A 21,246-nucleotide genomic window follows, 5' to 3' on the forward strand; every position below is an offset into this window, starting at 1 on the left:
TGTGAAAGTATCTGTTTTTTGACGATTGGAACGCCGGCACTGCCTCCGCTGGCTGATTTATCAAAGCTGCCCACATTTCTACCGGTACGGACGGGTTGGGTATTTAATGTTGCGGCTTATGTTGATTTTTTTCTTTCAATCTCCTTTTTCTCGGTTTCATCTCGTTCGTACGCAATGCGGGACGTACTCAAACACTAATTTGTCGTATCATATTCTAATTATGGTGGGTGTAGGTTACACGGAAGATTGAGATGTAAGCCCGCATACGGCTGTGAATGGTCGGGAACGATAGATTAACCTACATTCAGGTTATTTAAAATCGATTTAATTTAAACGTAAAGAAATGTGTTCTGCTGGGGGTTGAATTTAATGTGGAATATTAAGATTTTAATAATTGATTGGTGAGCTTGGAAATGGGTGGATTTAAATTTTAAATCATTTTGGTAAATTGGTGAAGATTACAGCAAGAAATCAAGCCATTTTGAAAATTCCTGAGCTTCAATTTAGTCGAGTTCCAGCTTGCGGAAGCTTCCGACGGCTCCGCCCTCGATGTCATCCAACATAACGTGCCGTGAGTATGGTTCATTATGATCAAGGTCGATCTCCATTTCGTCCAGCGTCAGCATGCGATCCCGGTAGCGCTCACACTGCTCTCGGAAGGCTCGAATATGTTCGCTTTTCGGCTCCTTGCCACCGTACTCCTTGGGCAGCAAGCTTCGATCAACCTTTTCCGCAAGCTCGTCGTAATCACGAAACAACTAAAAATAAATCACGCATTTTAAGACCGAATTAGTGTCACTTTTCACACCGTCAACGAAAATAAAAAAACCCTTACTTGGCAACGATTGCGGATCTTTTCGTTGAAGAATCCCAACAGTCCATTTACCATCCACAGTGCACCGGACGGTATGTTCACAGCGTAGATCGCCTTACAGCGGATCGGTATGGCGTTGTTAACGTAGTGTGCCACCTGTCGTAACACGGTCAACGAAATTATGCTGTGATGGGCAAGCTGTACATGCTGCATGTCAAAGATGGCCACCACACCGGCACACTGGAACAGTGCATCTTCGCTGTACGCCTCGGCCAACAGTGCGTGCATGCGATTGCTATGATCGACGGTGTAGCGCTTCGGGTCGATCAGTCCCCAATCGCACAGAGTTATCAGACCACCGTCAGGGCCGCGTTCCTTCAACGGGTACACAAATCCAATGTCGGTAAGATGCGCCAGCTCCGGGTCGCGGATGTCCAGACGCTGGAACCAGCTCGGGTGGATTGTCCGAGCGGCCAAATAGCGCTCCAGTACCTGGGACGCACTCAGGAAGGAGTGTTTCCTGGCGCGCAGAAAACGCAACAGAAAGCGAGCATCCGTGCGGCACAGCCGAATGTGTGGATGCTTTGCAATCCAATCGCGCAGTTGTGCCAGGTTTTGTTCCACCGCCGAACGATCCTCACGAATGAATTCAAGCGTTTTGTTGATTGTTTCCGGACCTTGCGGTTGCTCGTACTCATCGTCGTACACTTCCGGTGCCTTTTCGAGGCACGGTCTGGACAATGGTGTCATTTTGAGAAGAATGAATGCGGGAACTCTGAACCACACCGAACACCGAATTTTATCACTCCGAGAACTACCTCTGGGCGACTGACTGTTCAAAGATGTACTAAGACCAGATTGTCACGAGACCGCCGGTTTAATATAGCTTTCATGCCACTAATATGTTATGATGGAGCACATTAAAACCGTCCTCTACATTACGAGCAACAGCGTTACCAAAAAAAAAACCCTGGTGTCGGTCTTACCCTGACGTATGAAGACGATAACTTACATGAAGTTTGATATAATTTTTTGTGGCGAAATTAATTTCTTCAGTATCTTTTCCCTCCATCTTTGTTTTCCCTCCAATGTACGCAGAAAGGGAAAAAACTAGCAATGGACAATATCTTTTGTTGACGTAATGTATGGAAAGTACAAGTTTTTATTATCTGCGTGGGATTTTTCTTGGGCAAGTGTGACGTACAAACATACGTTGCCATGAGACATGGTACATGGTTAAGTGCGTCGCCAAGGCAACTTGAAATGTTTCAAATGAACTTGAACTTGGGCTTTTGGTAAAGCGATAATTTCACATGGAACTTCATGATGAAAATAGTAAGAGAAGCTTTGCAACAAATTAGTGTTCAAAACTCTAATCATTTTGAGGATTTCTGCTCTTATTCTAGTCGTGGATGTCTAAATATTCTTCAATGTTCTTGAATTAGACGAAGACATTTGTAGAGATATTTTTCTTCGGTTATTGGGGATTTATATGGGGAATTCCTTAATTGAACATTCCTAATTACTTTCCACCTTCGTATTATCAGGAAAACTGAACTCAGTGAAAAGAGAGCACGATTTGTTACTCGCCTAAACCATTAGCGAACACCAAACATGTCTCCATGGTCCTCAATGGTTATTAAACTTATTGCTAGTGCATGTACGAGCATAATTTGCACAACAATTCTCCCATGGCAGACATTTCATGTTTCCTGTTTTCGTACTTTTTTCCCCAGATCTGGCTAGGATATATTTGCTGCCTGGGATAGATTTTCCACCATTCTGCCATGTTTGTGCCTTCCGGGCAATACGCTGGAGAGACCTGTTCGTTGACTATCTCTTCCAAGGTTAATACGCCTCGGGATCGATAAATAAAGCGAGTGAACCCCAACGCGAACGAAGTGGTGTCCCCGGTCTCCCGGACGGCCGTCGTTATTTGACGCTTTGCCAAATCCCGGTGCTTTTGCACAAGGGTTCAGTCTATCGCTCCCTTGAACTTGCTGGGAGGACGCTTCAGCGCCATAAAAAAAAATCGAGTATGTACTTCCGATGAAAGTACATGATCGAAGTGAAGCATTCAATGTGATGGTTGTGTGTGCGCACATCAAGAGATAGGAAGGAATGCGTACCAATATAAGGGGGTCGTCCTTTTTTTGCGGTTTATTTGTCGTTCCTTTATGCTGGGGCTCTAAAAGTGGTGACCAGAGCTCGTGTGGAGCTGTGCGATAAATATCATCTTGATGCCGGACGCGGCTATTGTGCCACGACGGAATGGTCCGGCAATCAGCGATATGTACACAGAACCTTGTGTGCTGTATAAGCGGTCGTAAAATGATCCAACAGTCTTCGCTAGTTGTGGTACAGACGTTACTTGTTCGGGCGCGGTCCTAAAGCGAGGGTATGAGCATCAACTCCTGACAAACATTATTCTTTCATTGTATAGTTATTTAACTTTTTGTTGTTAAAATTATTTACACAGAATAGTTATTGAACATACTTTTATAAATATTGATGATGAATTGAAGGAAGGATCAGATAGTGTTGGTTTAAAATATACCAATATCTGAGAGGGTTTGGAGAGCAGAAGCGATAGCTGCCTTATTTTTAAGGAACCAAATCTATCCAATACATTTTGTAATCAAGCATATAAACTCATTTTTATTACTTATAAGCTGTTACTGATTCTATGGAATATTAATTGGATCGCTTCAGGCATATCGAGGCACCCAAACAAAAAGGCTGACACTCGTAATATTTGACGTCGCTTGGCAAATATTGCCCGAGGGCTTACGAAGGCTAATTGAAACGATTTGCACTTAAGATCCGCAATTTATTGCACATGTCGTACGAAGTAAAAACCGTAAACGGGGCACCAACGGACGTATAGGCACGATGGAAAGCAGTAACGAAATATGCAATGATTGGATTTCACTCACATTTTATCCTCTCTTGATCGCTTCATCTGCAGCTTCTTCCGTGCGCAAATCCGTTTACGGCAAAATTTTATTTTAACCATATGTCGACCACCGGTTTTTGGATTACGAGCCCGGGAGAGAGGCTATTGCGACGACGTGTAACCGGAGGAATGTAATTAAATGCAAATAGCTTTGAACTGGTGCAACCGCATAGGAGGGCCCCCTCCCTCGAACCGGGGGGGGGGGGGGGGGGGGGACGGAATCATTTCCTCTAGAAGCTCATACGAATGAACTCGTTCAAAGTGCTGAGTCAATCTCATGCCAATGAATGAGGGGAAACTTATAACCTTTTTTTTCTGCTTGATTTATGAATTTTGAATTACCAAAATTTTAAACGTATTTGCTGTGGCAGTTCCTGAATTTGCTTTTCCACTTGCGAAATGCGCACTGCATGCCAAGGATTTAATTTAGGATCCCAGTGTATCGCATAATCCCATTTTCCTGAAGCTTATGTACTTATCGCTTCACACTAGCAAAACTGCACTTGACGGCCAATTCCAGCTTCTTCCAGCAATCATGTGCGATGTCTCTAATGTCATTACAATTCCGTTTACTTTCAGAGATAAATCTGTCAGCACTTAACTGCCATCACCCTTCGTACCCTCGGACCCGATCGATCCGGTGGTGGATAATAATTGACAGCTTGTTTCAAGAAGGCGTGTGAAGTACCGGGCAAGTAGCAGCCAGCAAGATCCCAGCAAAGCAAGGTAGGTACCCGTACGTGGCGCACAAGATCTTGCACGCTCCGTGCCCTAATCCGCCCTAAGTTTTGTATCCTTTGGCTGATTGAATTATTCCGTCCACTTTCTATGCTTGCCCGAGCATAGGCAAGAAAGGTTAGCGGGGGGTGCGCGAAACCGAACATAAAACACCTTCCCTTAACATGACTCCTCCTCCTCGAAAAAAAAAAACAAGGAACAGAAAGAAGAAGTAAAAATGCGCCAAAGTAGTTGACTAATGGTACAGCTCTTGAGGCGTTCATAATTAATTCAATACCTTTGCGAGAGAAAACTTTTCTGGCCAACTTTTTCCCGTTGCCTCTTTGTGCTTTCGCACTCAAGAACATCCCTTTTTTCCCGGAGCATCATCCCATAATGAACAGGGATGATTGTGGGTGTGTGTTTGCGTGTTTTATTCCATTTTGCCCCTAACTAATCTTGTCATACACGCAGGTTTTGCTTCTACATTGACCGTAACACTGAAACCTCGCACTATAAACGCTCGATGGGGGGGTAGGTAAAGTGAACGCAAAAATGCGTCCCGTTTTTCGGTTTGGTTGGCGGCAAAGAAATGGTTCATTGGACGATCGTTTAATACCATCATACGGCAGAGTGAATAGATGGCCCCGAATGTCTGACCGGTCGATGTGAGAAAGTTAATAGGTAACTTTTCCCATCAATTGTTCCCAGCAGGATGGGAATAGGCATGGAGATCTTCTGATTCTGAGCAGCAACGTTTGCCCTAGTGGTGGCAAGGCTTTCATCAATTTTGCACCACTCAGCGGAAGAATGATGAGGATCCATCTTTTTCCTTTTTCTCCCCTCGTGGAACTAGCACTCAAAGGTAGATCTAGCAATCGGGAACCCTGACAGAATCGGCGATGATGATGGAAGACTTTTTGGTGATGATGTTTTGAGCATCACGCAATGGCACACGCCGACGTAGCTCCAGTTTTTTTTGTCGTTAGTTTCTTATTTGACCGCCTCATGGCGTCAAGACGCAGTGTGACTTGCAGCAGGGTTCCGTATGTTTTTCTGTGTGCTCACACGCGTAAGGCAAAAAAAAGGATGCTCCTAAGCTGGGATTTTCCACCTACGGTGGAGCTGGTGCATTATTATCATTTGGCCGGTCGTCTCGATGGGTAGCAGAAATGGAGCTGGAAAGGTAGCAGACAGCGACGTGTCTAGCACGGCCAAATCGCGCCACCAGGTCTGGCAGAAGTTCAATTTCCGTTTCATCCGTTTTGGGTCGCACCAGACAGCCGGGGGGGTGACAGTGTTGGGTGGTTTCCGCTATTTTTCCTTCCCCTTCTGCTTCACACGCATTTCCACGACTTGCTTCCGTTTGATCTATCTCATCTCCGAATCATCCAATCAGTGTGCTTGGTTTGGCATGTGTGTGTACCAGCGCCGGCCGACCCTGATGAGGTTTTCCGTTGTCGTTTTTTTTTGAGACGGGAAATTAATCGTCTTGATTGAACGACGAAAATGATATTTTCGCTGATGAGAGCGGCGTCCTGTGCTTGTGTACTCCTGATCTTTTCGTCGGCTTTTTGCTCTACGGTGAACGGCTCCGCTGTTGTGGGACACAGGATCACCGCAGCTTTTTTACTGTCCTTCCAACAGTTGTGATCTATGCTGTACCACCACCACTGTTATCAGCTGGAGGTGGTAGGTGATGATTTGTTTTTCTTTTGGATAGCTTGTGATTTTTGTGTTCGACCTTGCGGAATCTAATTTGCCTTTTCCTGTACGACAAGTGCCGGGTGAAAGAGATGACAAATTGGTATATCGTGAACGGGATCTGATTAGCAACAATCTACGATCGTTTGCGTTTGTGATATTGTATTGCTCTCGGGGTTTGTCGATATTTTATGTCGGCAAACATTTGTCAACTACATGTGCTTGATGTTTTTTATCCTTGGATTATGGAAGAAAGTTAACAAGATCTTACATTATGAATGGTACCATTTTGTTTTTATGTCCTAGGACGATATTGTGAGAAAACTCATCAATTTATTACTGAGATATGTAGGAATATAAGATATATAGAGCTTTATTAAGAAAAAATATTGTTCTAATGTTCTAATCCACGTGTTATTGATCACGTCCCGATCGCGACTGCCCCGGATCCTTTTCCTTTCCCCCCAGTTAACATTTTACTCATTAGCCCAAGTAGCATTCACTCATCGTCCCGCGTAACACAGGGTGTACCATTTGGCGCCCATCTCACAGATATGAGGTATTGAATAAACTTACTGAAATTTGTTTAGATATACAAAGGTGATGTACTACGGCGAGTGATCGCACTATTGAAAACTGCCACAACTTTTATTTCCTTTTTTCAAGGTTGCAACAACCTGGTTTTAGCTCAATAGTTCGATATCTGCATCATTGTTTGACAGATGCTGTTTGACAGCTCTATGACGTAAGGCACCGTGAAAATAAATTAGCAGAGGCTTCAGAAATATGAGTTTCCCTAGTTTCTCCATACGAATTCGGTACGTTATCGAAACATTGCATTGTGAACAGAACAGGAGTTTACCCTGTAACCCTTCCCGTTTGCAATCAAAGAAACTAAGTTACAGCAGGCGAAAAGTTTGAGTTGCTTTATGTAAGTCACTCAACGGATGCTGCACTACTAAATTCTTCCAGATACTAGAAACAGAGTAGTCTGTCAGATTACCGCGGGCAATGCGTTTGGTGTAGATAAAGAAAGTTTTCTCGTTATAGTTTCTAATTAGCGACAGAATCAACTATGCGGCAGTACTCTCGCTGCCCTCCAGTGCTCACTGTGTACTGTGTGTTCGGTGTCCTTTGTCGTAAAGCTGTTCCTTACAAATGCTAGTTTCATTTGACAGCTAGATAACTTTTCCTCTTGCTCAGCCCGCTTCTGAAGTTGTGTGGAGTTGTGATGTATTTCGCGCGAGAATCTTATTCGCCGATCCGTGCGAGATCGCTAGGTCTCAACCACGCTAAGATGTGGTTGGGAAAAAAGTTTTGCGTGTGAAGTGGACGCATTCGGTACATAGTTTTTTTGTTGTTGTTGCTTCAAATCCGCCTCGTTACAGTTGATTTCTTGTGAAAAGAGTTGCCCAGGTTGCGGTTTCCCTTTTTGCCGGGGAAATAGTGTGCGTATTGATTTCTGCTCTATCACTGTTCTTTTCCCCCGGTTTTTGGGGCGGATTCTTTTACTTCCATTCGACCAAAATAACAACTCACCAGCTCTCGAGTACTTATCGTTTCATGTACTCTGTACCGTGCATTTTATGTTTCCGGTTTCATTCGATCTCTGGTTCGATGTGGGCAGCCGTATCTGGTTTAATTACTACTTCAACAGCATTCTTTCCGCCCGGAAACGGTGCGAACGCGTGCCGGGGAGTCGTAAACAAGTCAATAAATGACAACAACTGCAGAAGATATATACGTCCCGTGTAAGACCTTGCCTATGGAATTCCAAAAATGTCGCCCCCAAAGATGTCATCTTCTCCTGGGCGTGTGATATCTTCTTTCCGCATCACGCGTACGCGGTTGTGTTTGCTCTGCGTTCGTTTGGTTTATTCTTTTGGTTTCGCTGGGTGAAACAATATCCACGAAAATGTCGTACTGCCGGCTCTTTCTCTCGCCGATCCGCAGCCATTAGTTAGGTAGGCTGATGGTTGGTCCTCGGGTGTTGTGGCGCAAGAGTGCGTTAAGATGTTTTGAGATGAGGAACAACATCCACCGATGCCGCCCGTTGGCATCATCGCCGTTAGTCGCATTTAGCTGCAAGCGACACGAAACTGTCACTGTCAGCCACTGTCTTGTTTACCACTGTTCTTTCATTCTCGTTTCGCTAGTGTTTGCTAGTGTTTTTTTCCCCCATTTGTTTGTTATTGTTTTTCTTGGCGTTTTGTAGCATTGTTGCTGTTTGTTTTTGTTTTCTCTTTTCGAACTTTGTTCCATTAATTCAAAGCGTCGCGCCGCTTTTTATGCATCTGTTTTTTTTTTGGTTCTTAATCAAAAAAACAACCCCAACCATGACGGAGTAGCACCTGAAACTGACAAAGTGTGGTCCCGCGCAACGATGCCAAAGGATGGAATGCGTATGGATGTGTTTATTTTTCTTTCGCTTGCTTTTACACACACACACACACACACACACACACACACACACAGTCACATCTCTACATTAGAGTGCAAATTAATTGTGTCGCCGCAGACGAAAATACCGAACCAAGGGCATTAGCGGGGGCGGGATCTCGTACGATAATAATAATAATAGTACTGTCGTCCAAACGGAACGAAGAGATCCATTTAATCTAGCAAATGGTGATAGCAATTGGCTGGCGCCATTAGCGCGAAGTGGGTTGTGTGTGTGGAGACCCCGGGCAAAGTGAAGCGAAGCGTCTGTCTTGTGTCTTTTGCGGTGACACAATGATGCTGTGGTGCCTACACTTCGCCATTTGATGCGTAACAAATCAGGCGCATCTCCTCCTCTGACGCCGATGGTGTTGACGATAATATGCACGACGTTGACAGCACGCGCGCTGGATGAGTTGTTGACGGGGAGCATCACAAACTGTGTAACCAATTTGACGAACGTGTTTGTAATAATTTCAATAACTCCACCACGTACCGGACAATTTGCTGGGTCTCGGCATATTGGAACCGTGAGGCACAGTGGTAATCGGATGTAATTAGTTGTTTCTCGGGAAGTCGCTGAGTGCTATAATGGGCGCTGTAGGTGTACTTCTGTGGAAATACCAAATCAATATGTAGCTTGTGCAAATTTCCATAATTAAATATTTGCATGCTTCTCTCATATTACTGACGTCGGTTGGGCTGGATTGCCTCAGTGTAAATAGATAATGGAGAATTCAAATTACAATTTCCTCGATAGATTATTGCTAATTCGGATGTGAGAGAAAGGAATCCTCTCACGAGGATTTTACTGAGATGAAGCATTAAACGTTTGATGAGAAATATTTCACAAAATCCCTGTTGAAGTTGTATAACTCTGCTAAAACTTCATTTGTGACTGGCAACCATTGAATGATCTGCTGATAGCTGTCCAACTGATAGATTAATTTTCCCCGGTTACCCTGGCATATAATAACGACTAATACCGGTATGTTGCCTTAATAGAGATCTCCAAAGGGAATGGTGAGTGATTCATTTTTTTTTATTCACTTTTGTAGCTATTTTCATTTTGTGCTAGCTCAAGCGCGCTCCTTCGTCATCCAATCCCACAGCTGAATGATTCATATTTAAGCATTTTCTGCAGCATTTCCACTGGTGGCGGTAGGGCTGCTGCTGCTGCTACTTCGAAAGTCGCACATCACGGCTAATGAGCTTTCCGTCCGAAACTAATCAAATATTCCCACACTTCTCACCCTTGTGCGTACTGGACGCTCTTATGCTTTAGCTGTCCTCATAATTATCACCCACCCGGTCCCCGGTACCGGTCCCGGTCCGTGTTTTTGATGCCTTGTTTTAATATGGCACCACAGACGACGAGATGGTGGATGAATTGATACAGAAGTTGATACTCTTTTTATTCGGTGCTGCTTTTTTGTCCATCCTCCTAGAGTCGCAATTTGATGAGCGACGCCATTAGGCGAACCAGAGACCGACCGAGAGATGCTAATTCCCCCGGCCGGGGCGGGCTTTATTATTTAGATCCATTTGTATGAATGTATTGTTGTTATTTGTCTCGTTCAGTGTACGCTCTTTTCAATTTCCAGCTAAATATGAATAACCTTTCAACTGCCGCCGGTGTGTGTGTGTGTGTTTTAGGTGGAAAAATAATTTGCGATTCAAAGTGATCGATAGAATCGCAATTATATACAGCAGCATCCATAATTTATGCATTGTCTTTGTTTAACATCTTTCGCTAGGCGAACTTTAGCTAGGAAAATTGAATTATAATTATGCATTTGCGTTGATACGAAGCTATGAATAAATAAGTTGATGAAAAGCGGATAAAAAAGCATGTCCCACAGCGCATGAAAGTCAATAGAAGAGATAGTGTGCTTAAAGTGGTTAATCTCACAGCAAGGATTTAATAAATTTGTAGTTTTTCTATTGATTATTTAAAAAAAAAGTTATTACATTCTAATGGAATGTACAGGGGATTGCTCGTGCTAGGGCCTGCTTGGGCCATTTTCCTCGGAAAGCAAATTTTCCTGTCCAAGGAATTGTTTATGTAATTCTTATAACCACCCGGGCCATGGTCATCACCGGCTTCGTTTCCCTTAATCTGGTTCGAACTAAATTCAGGAATTCCACGAACAATTCGTTCGAGCTTCCAAACGCCCGCGGATCACTCGTACTGGCCGGGCAATATTTCGGATATTATGCTAAGGATTTTCGAGTACCGAGAGCACCAAGAAGAAAAGTAAAAGGGAAATATTCTCGAAAATTCCTTACCCAGCAGCCCTGGCGGCCGGCGATAGATGGCGCCCTTTCGGCATCGGCGCTCTAGCTGCGTGATCCATCGTCTCGACATAAATCTTATCGCGAAAAAGTAATTTTACCAAGCTCTCTCTCGCGTTTCTACGCCGCCACCACCACCATTCTCCGCGAGATGGCCCCGTGGAATGTGTCCATTGTCCGGGGGAGGTATGTGTTTTTTTTTTTGGTGCATGGGGTTTTCGTGGAGTTATAGTGGGTATGAAGGCCCCTTGAGACGCCAGTCTCCAGCCAAATGGAGCCCACCCTTTTGCCATCGTTTTCGTGGCGTTACGGAGGGATTTTCTGAGAGGCTTCCGACGCTTTACGATTCGGCCGCCGACGCTGCCGCCGCGTCTGCACGTGGGTGTCTATTTGTGGGTTTGGGTTTGTGTTCTTAATTTTTCATTATGCTCCGTTCCCTGCTTGCGTCGCTCTTCCACCTCTTGTTATGGTTTCGGGCAAAAGTAATGTGACCACAGGGCAAAACCCTGTCGGGATGACAATTTTTTCGTTTGTGCGTTGTGCCCGGATTGTTCCGAGTTTGTTCGTTTTATGAGCCTTTCCCGGCACGAATCGTGTTGCTTTGGTTTTTGTTTGATATCTCCAGCGCTTGAAAATTCTTACGTGCCTTATGGCACTTCTGCCTTCTTCGCAGTGCTTCTATGCTCTAAATTGTTCTTCGGCGATTCTTTTTGGTTTTTTTTCCCAGTCTTGGTATAATGGTAATAAAATAACAAAACGAAGTAAACAACTTTCCTGCACATCCTACATTTTTTTTGGTTCGTTGGTTGGTTTATGCGATAGTTACTAAGCGCTCGGTTAGCCACTCAAATGACACTTCTTCAAAGTTTCAGCTCAACATAAAACTTTCTCATAAGAATGGAGCATAAATTCCCCCTCTCCGCCCCGCAGCATAGTGAGGTATGAGGAGGCAAAGGAAGAGACGGAGAGGGACTGGAAGGAGAATTGCAATAGGAGGTTGCCTTACACAAATATGTTTTTTTTTGTTCATCTCACAAATAAAAGAAGCGATGCTAGCCGGCGCCAAACTAGCACCACCTAGTGTGAGGTTGAACCCGACCCCCGACCAGCATATGGACACGTACCGACACACCGAAAAGGGGTGTAAAGGCATCCATCTGCTTGTCTGCCCACTTCCCCACCAAAAGCCGGGGTCGGGTCGTAAGGTTGTCTGCTGTCGAGAACAATGATGAAAATGATATAAAGCGAGCACGAAAAGATGTTTCCTTTTTGTGAAACTGTTATGGACAAAATATGATACACGACAACAACAAGAACGTCTCTTCCGAACGGGGAACAGGGAAAAACGTACATGACTTGCACTCATTATGAGTACGTTTGCTTTTGTTTTCTGTCGCCGGATGGAGACACTTATTCGGGGGTTTTTCGATGCGGGATTCGGTGCCCCATTCCCACTCGAAGGTGTGCATATTACAACCAGCCGAACCGAACCCATCCTCTGCCGAAAAGGGCCGTGTAGAGCATAGCATATTTTCGGTACACGAGCGCTACGATTCTTTTGTATTATTAATTGTCTCAAATTGCATTGTTGTTTTATGCCGTGTCCGGCCACGGATTATGTGTCTGGGGCCGTACGTGTGATCAGGACGTTTCGTTGTGAACTCAGCCCGGCCCCCCCTTTCCTGACCGGTCTTATCACACCGGACTGCAGTGGCATGTTGTGTTGTTGCAGCATACTTTTGTCGGTAAATGCCGGGGTTGTAAGCGTGTGCGTGCGGATGGAGTGGTAGGACAAGCGTTTTTAAAATTGATGGAGTCGTAAGGGGGGGTGCGATGCATTGAACCGGATTTTAATTTGTTTGCGTAGGTGGACATGTTGCATGTATGCTCACCAAATTGCATCGTACATTGTAATTTGTTAAATTTTGGGTTTCGGATACACAGAAGAAAAACAAAAATGAAACCTTCTCTTGCGTTTTGATTGGACGGTTTACACAGAACAGAAGTAAATTGAAACATTCTTTAACAGATAAACTTTTGCTTATGTTGATTTATTTTCTTATATTTATTGTATAAATTTTTGGTGACGAATTTAAGGAGATTTGATAAGAATTGATTAATTATTTATAATTTTTATTTGCATGTTGAAATTAAAATTATTTTATTCATTGCTAATTTGTTTTGCTTCACAGGGTTTTCGTTTAATGAGTAAGGTTGGTGTAATTTATTCAGTCTTTTCAACTTCCGTCGAATTCCGTTAATGAATGTTTCAAAAAGTGTATAATTCCCTCTAAAAACTGGTTCCAACTGGAAAATAATCCAAAAACACGAAAAATCCCTTTGTTTCCTTAAACTCGAAAACCCTGTAATATACGTTTTTAGACTCTTATATCATTAAAAAATAATTTTACATAAGTTCTAATAAATGTCAAACATTTTTAATGCATTGTTTACGTCTTCAGAATGTTTTTTTTTCTATTTTTTGCACATACAGCAGTTTAGGGTGACTGAGGGTTTGTTCTTATAAGATTTACAACTTTTTTTTGTGTTCTTTTACATAAAATGCTCTCTCTTCAAGAAAATAATTTTAAATTGATTATCTAGTTTCCGACACATTGATTACACTATTTGTTACGTTTGCTTAAACCCTTTACGACACGCGAGGGAAATTTATCGCTTCCCATACCCTCAAAACCCGAATTAGTAGTATTCACCCTGCTTCATCCATCTGCCCTTGTTTTATTACGTTGCCCTTTCGCCACATTCCATTTGGATGGGCGCGTGGGCAGACCGGGTTGATTAGCAGCCATGCGTGTTCCCGTGCGTGTTCCCGGGAAATGCACTCCCCGGTCATCATCCAGGTGGATTACCTCGCTTAATCCGACCCCTGGGCCGACCCCTGTGTTGATGGCGCGAAGAAAAGCCCAAGACCCGTGCGCGCTGCGTACGCGGACGGACAAAATGCCAATAAAAGTAAGAGAAAAATACAGAAACGCGCGTTGCCGCCAACACAACGGGTTTGGCGCAAGAGAGAAAATAAACCTCCCCGGCGCAGCGCGCGTACATCAACGAGAGGCGTAAGATAAATGTGTGCAGGCAGCGGCTCGATACGTCCCGCGAACCTGGGAAGCGGAATTTAGGTGGAGCCGACCGAAAACATGAGTGGCTATCATCGGCATAATATACAAATTTTTCCGTATATAAGTCGTCTTCAATCCGCGTCTTCTAGAGCGCGAACACGGGCACAAAACCCCCGAAATAAAAACAAAACCGAGCAACGAGGCGTCGACAATGTCGAGCAGGAACTGTCGGACGGTTTTAACCCGACCCAACTCATTTCATTTCGTTTTACTGCTGCTTCTTCTGACTTGGCTGATGGTCGGAAGAAGATATGGCCGTGCATCGCGCTGGGAGCAACTGAATGCTTGGATCTTCTGCCTTCGAGACGCATCATTTCCGTCCCGGGCCCGTGTATAATCCTTTGCGTATTGCGTATTGTGCTTCTTCTTGATCCCACGATGATTGAAGACGATTGTATGCTCGCCATGTCGTCTGCGTTCCTTCCCGCTGCGTTTATCCCGTCCCTTACCGGCCGTACCTTTTTACCTTTATTTTGTGACGTTATTCAAAATCGATTGGTGGTAATTTATGTGTCGTACTGTTTGGTTCCCTCGCGTTTACACACCCTCCCTTCCGTACGTTAGCGTAAGGGCGGCTCGTGAGAATTGAAGCCAAACTGCCGGTGTGATACCACGAGATGAATCTCATTTCCTTTTTCCGCGCTGGAACCTTCTGTGAGTGTGTGTTCGTTCGCGTAGGTGTAAATTGAAATTGTGGGAGACTTATTTATGAGTGAAGAATACTGTACTTATGGTGCAAAGGTAACAGAAGGGTTCTCGAATGGGATCGTTCTTTGGATGGTGGTTTTTTGATGAGAAAGGAGAAAAAGAGAGAAAACACAACAAATCATCCAACCAGTAGGGGGGACGATTTGCACCGCTTGTTCCCAATCAGTGGACGACAACCGGGTTATATTGGATGCCATTGCAATGCTCAATATTATTACCCTTTGGGCGTTGTGGCCATGGCGTAGAAAGGACATGGCTCCCTAAAGGAACTCTAAAGAGCAACGCGGGGAAGTTTACAGCCCTCAACGGTTTATGTAAAACCGGGTACAATTTATGATCGAAGCATCTTTTCGTACCGCGAGGAAGAAAAAAAAGGAGCAAAAATAACAATTAATTTACCATCAGATTCATCCCGGGGCCCTTTTTTTGCCGCATGAGCTAGAATGATGGCCTCTCAGAGGTCCCGGAGTGCACACGGATGCACAAATCTTCATTTGTGGTATGACCGGGATCGAAATTAAGCAATACATTCATTACCGTGAAGTGGAACCCACAACAACATCGGCACGAAATTAAAATGTACACCGCGAGCAGGACCCCACCCTGTCTCGTAAGTAATGAAAACAGTCAACCATTTCTCGATTACGATTCGTTTTCATTTGCAGAAACATTTGTATGCTACCGTTCTCTTCTGCTGCTGAACATGCTCGATATAACCTTGGTTTTTTTAAGATGCAACCGCAGATGAGTTCTTTGTGTATTCGATTTAACCGACAGCTTGATATCGTCATACGCATGTGTGCAGCTAGCTATAAACAAAAAAAAAACAGAAACAATTTAAAAATATAAAATTTCATCACTTCTTTGCATTTAGAACGATCGTTGGTGATTAATTTAAATTGATGCCTGTGTCCCATCTGCCTTTGGCTGTTTTCGTTTTATGCGTCACATCATGGAAATAACCGTTTTCAATGCGCCTGTAGATGATCACGCTATGCGATGCGATGTCACAAATTCTTTATGGTGAAATGGCAGAAATAATAAAACTGCACGAATCTGGGATGACGTTGCCGAAATTACAAATTGCATTGGGTTTTGACGTATTTTAGGGACAATCGAGAATGAAATGAAGTTTGTGTTCGCACCTGATACGCGTGTGGTTTTATGCTTGCTTTTTATGTTGCAGCTCATCAAAAAAGTTCAATTGGAACTCTTAGGGTGTGGCTTATTCAGGCAGGTTCTTAATAAGTATTGATTCAAAACTCCGTTATTTGTAGTCTGTTGAATTAGACTTTTTCTAACATTTATGTAAGAAATGGGTTTAGAAATAGAGTAGAAATAATATTTGACATTTGACATTTTCAAAGGGATAAAGATAAGTCTAGGTAAGCAGAGTTACTACGAGATGAACTAAAAATTTAATTAACTACAACATCGGGTTAAGTGAAGTGAATATCCAATTATCCGGAAACCATTTAAAAGGGTTTCCGATTATCCCTTACTATTCGAAAATGAAAGTTCTAAAGATGGTTCGAAATATGAACTGCAAAATCAATTATTGCACTTAACACTATTTTAAATCGATTACAAATTAGTTCGCAAATTAAATGAATCGAACCAATTGAACTGTAACGCAATACCTTTTTTCTCTGCTTTTCACATTGCTATTGTTTTGTATTTAACATTTAAAAATAATATCGATATTGTGATAGATTTACCACAAGTCAAATATGGCAGCCTACAAAGTTGCGAAGGTGAAACCCTTACTCTGCTGTGCCAAGTTTATCAATAACCATTAATAGGGAATATTGTTGTACGTGCAACATGAAATTGAATATCTCGTTTCCCCCCATATCACACCCATATCGGTGTTCCGATGATCCGCGCGCAATTCCATACAAATGCCACATCGCATTCCGTTAGCACTGTTGTTGTTTTGCTCCATGCTTGAACCGTGTTTTGCACTTCCCTTTTTTTTTGCCACATATTTTCACTGGTAGCTGTCAAATTGAGAGTCTTTCCCACATGCACTGGATAACGTGTATTACAACTGACGCAATGTCCACCGGAGCGTATCATTAAATTGCAATTTCCCCACAATGTTCGTGCGAAAGACACACGTGCCACGCAGTCCTGTGTTCCGTGGTGCTGCGATCGCATCGCATGTGTGCATTATTCTGTCCTCACAACAATAGGCTACCAGATGGCTAACAAAAGGGATGCACCTTCTGCACATTGTGTGCTGCAAATATGTTTGCACGAGAATCTGCGCCGTTCGGGGGGAGGTGTACTACTCGGAAGTCAATGAATTATTACACTTTTTTCCACGATCTTTTATATGCGCTTATAACGCTCCTGCTGAAGTCCTCTCGCATCCGATCGCTGGGGCGTGTAAAATTGGGCATCACAGATGCGCCATCATTTGTGACCTCATTCGGTAGCGCTCAGCCGGATTATGATAAATATTAATTAATTTTACCGCCAGCGCGTTGCCCCCCGTTCGGACGCGATGTTTATTTCTTTTCCGTGGTAGTCCTGGGGACCTCACCACTCTGGCGAGAGACCACAGGCGGCTTACTGATACGCTGCTGCATCCCTTTGCTTTCGTTGATTTTCCGCGAATGTTCATTCCTTAATCCCAAATTTTCGGGTACCCGGAGTGGGAAAACCATTATCAATGACACGAAACAATTTCAGGCTGCGCGGGAGAGGACCCAACGAAATTTCGTTCCGAGCTGAAGGTGAAGAATGCCCTCGCCTGCCGATGCACTTGTTTTGTGCATCGGTGCGTTGCTTTTTTCTGGATACTGGTCTCATTTGTCAAATGATTGGAAAATTCTGTAAGCGAGATAGTGAAAGGGAACACAGTGTGAGACATGGTCGGAGAAGCGAAAACAATATCGTAACTTAATTAAGAATCAATTCCTCTGCACACCCCCTGGTGTAGTGCAACGGCGGTGTGGAGTGCCGTGACACGAAGAAGCGTAATTAATTTTAAAATTCATTTTTACTGTACAGTTCAGTACGGAACGATACTTGTGTAGGATAGTGCCTGAAAGTAGTGGAATAAATTATTATACGAATATACGGAAGATAATTATTTTTTTATGTTGCATTCCTTTAGGTATGGAATTTTGTGGCTTTTGTTCTTTGCTATCCCTAAAGCGAACATTCAATCTCGTTCGTTCATCTATAGCTCCAGGTCAGAAATTTATAGATGAAAAGCTTTTTCCCCGCTATTTTGTCCGATGCAATGACATTCTATTTGATAAATATTTAAATCAAATCAACGGCCATCATAAGACAATGGAAATGGAAAATTGATGCTCTTTGTGTGTGGCTGCTCCTTTTGCCTTTTGCAATTTATGCTGCCGGGACGAAATTATGCAGATCAGTTGTAAGCGAGCAATGCGAAATTAAATTATTGCCGTCGTTTACGATTTACGTCCGCCATTTGTCAATTGGTCTTGATGCAATCAGCGAATTGTGCAGACCGGCCGAGACGTGAGTGGCCGTGGAGCAGGCTTCTTAATAGCTTTATTCTAAGCAAATGCACATTGGCTAATAGACTGGGTGTTGTAATTGCCGATGGATGGATGTTTGAGAAGCTAACTTTAATTTCTTGGTGTATGACGCTGGTTCTTGGTGGAAGATCGTTTTAACGATAATTTTACAATCTCGTGTAAGAGTACCTTAATTATTTCCATTCTCAGCCGCACACACTGTACGTACTGTAAAAAATTTGCGCAAGTTCACTGCATCTGCGGTAATGATATGTTCTATAATTGCACTACACAACTTACGGCCCCTGCCATGAAGTTGTGCGGGTTGCCGTCCTTTAGGCGCAAATGTTGATTTCAGTGACTCGATAAAGATTTCGCACAAGTTCACATCAATGTCACAATCCTTGGACGAAGGTTTTGCCCAGGCTCTCGCTTCGTCCAAGAACTCTTCCATGTGTTACCTGCTACCTGTACTTGTAGGTCGTTAAAACTTTACCCAACAAGCGCGGGCAAAAGATAAACAATTTCGTGGCTTTGTGTTGAAATTGTAAAATTGAAAGCGAGAACCCACTTGGCTCACTCGATGGCAACTCACACTTACCTGACACCCATCCGTACGGGACGCTGGATTCCCATCCGAACCAGACCGTAATTTCCTCGCGAAAATACGGAGCATATCGTTCACATTTCGGGTGAACATCCGCCACTCCGGACGCTCCGGAAGATCTCGAGATGCCACGCGCGAGAAATCCTTAATTACGGTGCCGCCCCGTTTTTTCCCCCTGGCTCGATCGAGATGCCGGTGGATATCTTATTAAAACTTTTCCCTTCGCGTTTCCATCCGTGGTGGTTGTTGAAGATTTTCCATGTTTTTTTTGGTGCTCCTTGTTGTTTTATTTCCGTTTTATTTTGTTACAGCATCCAAACAAAGGACACCGAAAGGTTTTTGGTGAAAAGCTTTGAATGAAGATCTCTGGGCGCGCGTAGGTCGTAAGGTTGTGCTTTCGGTTCCATTTCTTAAGCACTGAATGCAGCAAGGGTGTCTGGTGGATGTCAGTTTATTTGTTCTTTTTCATCTGTTTCTGTATCTGTGCGTTTGTGAAAACATGCTGGCACGGTTAATGTACTCCTTTCAGCCAGGTATGCGAACGTGTGCGGAACATCCCAATCTAAGCGTACCGAGGCGTATAATGATGGGGCTATAAGGGTAAGCCATGGTTCTAGAGGGTTTAATTAAAATTAAAGCCATACCATTCTGCTGGTCGTGCCTCTTGAGATCCGTGCTTCCCAATCGCGCTAAAGTTCCTGATCTCTCGGGCGCCACCCGAACGGTCATGTCCACGGATTGTTTGCCTAATTTCAGGCGCTTTTTTCGAGCCGTTTCCGCGTCCCATTCATTCTGCAGAAATGAGGTTGTTTGCCTGCCATCGTTTGGTGGTGTATTTTATTTCCACCCCGGTTTGGATTTAGGTTGATCGCTATCGTGAAAATTTTCCAATAAAATGCTCCATTTTGGCGGAATCGTTGCTACGGCTTTTGCTATTGAGTGTTTGGGGGGAGTAGCGTACTTTGCTTTGCTTTTTAAAATGATATCGTCTATTTCCAATGCCGCGGATTCCAGCGTTTTGGAAACGCCTGAAAAACGCTCACTCAGATCTCTCTTGCCGATGTCGCCGATTTTAAGGTTCGTTAGGAAGGTGGTGTGTGATCAAGGTTAATTTATGGCAGTAAAAAAAAGAAACACCCACACAACGCCAATCTTCGGTTCACCTTGGCGGGTATTACCTGGGGTGTCATTAACGTAACCAAGATAACGACGCCAGCTAACACGCCGCCGTGTTTTTCCGAGCTTTAATCTTGATGAGACCTTTTGCGGAAAAGCGCATCGTTGCGTACGGCCGTTTACCAGGGAGGGAAAAGCAATTCATTAGAATAATTAACACTTTTGACCGACCGGGGCGGAGATGTTAGGAGCACTAAGCGGGGGGGATTGTGTACTCATCCGGAAGCCTCGGGGTTTCGCCGGCTGTACCCTTCTGCGAATCAATGTAATGATTGAGAAATTAAAATTAATTGCCAAATTGAACCGTCAGTGTGCTGCCGGGACCAGTGGGCCATGCTATGGGGTATCCACTCTTCGAGATATCGATGTTTACAATTATCGTTTTGACATGATAACATTTATGTTAGGATTGTTGCAACAAAGCATTATTCGAACATTTGGTTTCAGTTTGTTGCGTTCTATTCTCGGAAAGCAAATTAATCGCATGTTTCACTTGTTCGGAAAATTTCGTTCTTGGCATCCTTTAAGACGCTTTGCAAAGCAGGATAAGAAGTGTGCTCATCCTTTCCTGATGATTTTAGCAGAAAACAATACCTTCCAGCAATGAATTATGCATGAACAGTGATCCAATTCTCGCGCTCGCGTACGTCAGAAAAGTTGTCGATCGCGGTGCGAAAATTAATTCCAAATCTGCATGAGCAAAATTTATGCGATGTGATTTTGTTGGACTCGAAGCGCTCGAAGTAGGAAAAATCCGTGCTAAAGGTAAGCTGTGAGATGAGATGCACATTAATGCAGAGACACGGTCTTCGCGCGCTCCCACCGGTGGACCAACGCTTAAGAATTGATAGATTGTTTTGACAAAATATCTTTCAACACATTTCCGCATAATGATGAAGTCTTCAGACCGAGTTGTGTGTATAAATGTGTGAAAGCATTGGCAAGCAAGCGTGCAAGATTATGTTTATTTTTACGATACTCGATCACGGTTGTTCACGAGCGTTCATTATGATGATCGTATAACGTGTGTGGTAGCGGTAATAAAACGCTCCCGGTTTTTGGTAGTGAAGTGCGCCTTGTGCTTCCACGAAAGACGAAAGTGGGTGAAACGAAAGCGAATGGGTTCCAAAAATTAGTACAGCAACAGCATATTTATGACGCGGAGACGGAACCGTATCGGTGGCAAC

General features: G+C 43.7%; 1 protein-coding gene across 1 annotated transcript; it reads right to left on the minus strand.

The window, feature by feature from the left end:
• Nucleotides 1–503: 503 nt before the first annotated feature.
• On the minus strand, nt 504–18,888 carry LOC128303028 (alpha-tocopherol transfer protein-like). The gene is made up of 3 exons (XM_053039881.1): nt 18,878–18,888; nt 836–1,589; nt 504–758 (listed from the first exon to the last, which is right to left on the minus strand). The coding sequence occupies exons 1-3, from the start codon at nt 18,886–18,888 to the stop codon at nt 504–506; spliced, it is 1,020 nt and encodes a 339-aa protein (XP_052895841.1).
• Between the last annotated feature and the right edge of the window lie 2,358 nt (nt 18,889–21,246).

The sequence above is a fragment of the Anopheles moucheti genome, chromosome 3 (genome assembly GCF_943734755.1).
Source record: "Anopheles moucheti chromosome 3, idAnoMoucSN_F20_07, whole genome shotgun sequence".
NCBI classification, from domain to species: domain Eukaryota; kingdom Metazoa; phylum Arthropoda; class Insecta; order Diptera; family Culicidae; genus Anopheles; species Anopheles moucheti.

Excerpts from the sequence above, each read along its gene's own strand:
- LOC128303028 (XM_053039881.1), bottom strand. Across the intron at positions 759-835 it reads AGATCCGCAATCGTTGCCAA|TTGTTTCGTGATTACGACGA; the intron begins GTAAGGGTTTTT and ends ATTTATTTTTAG.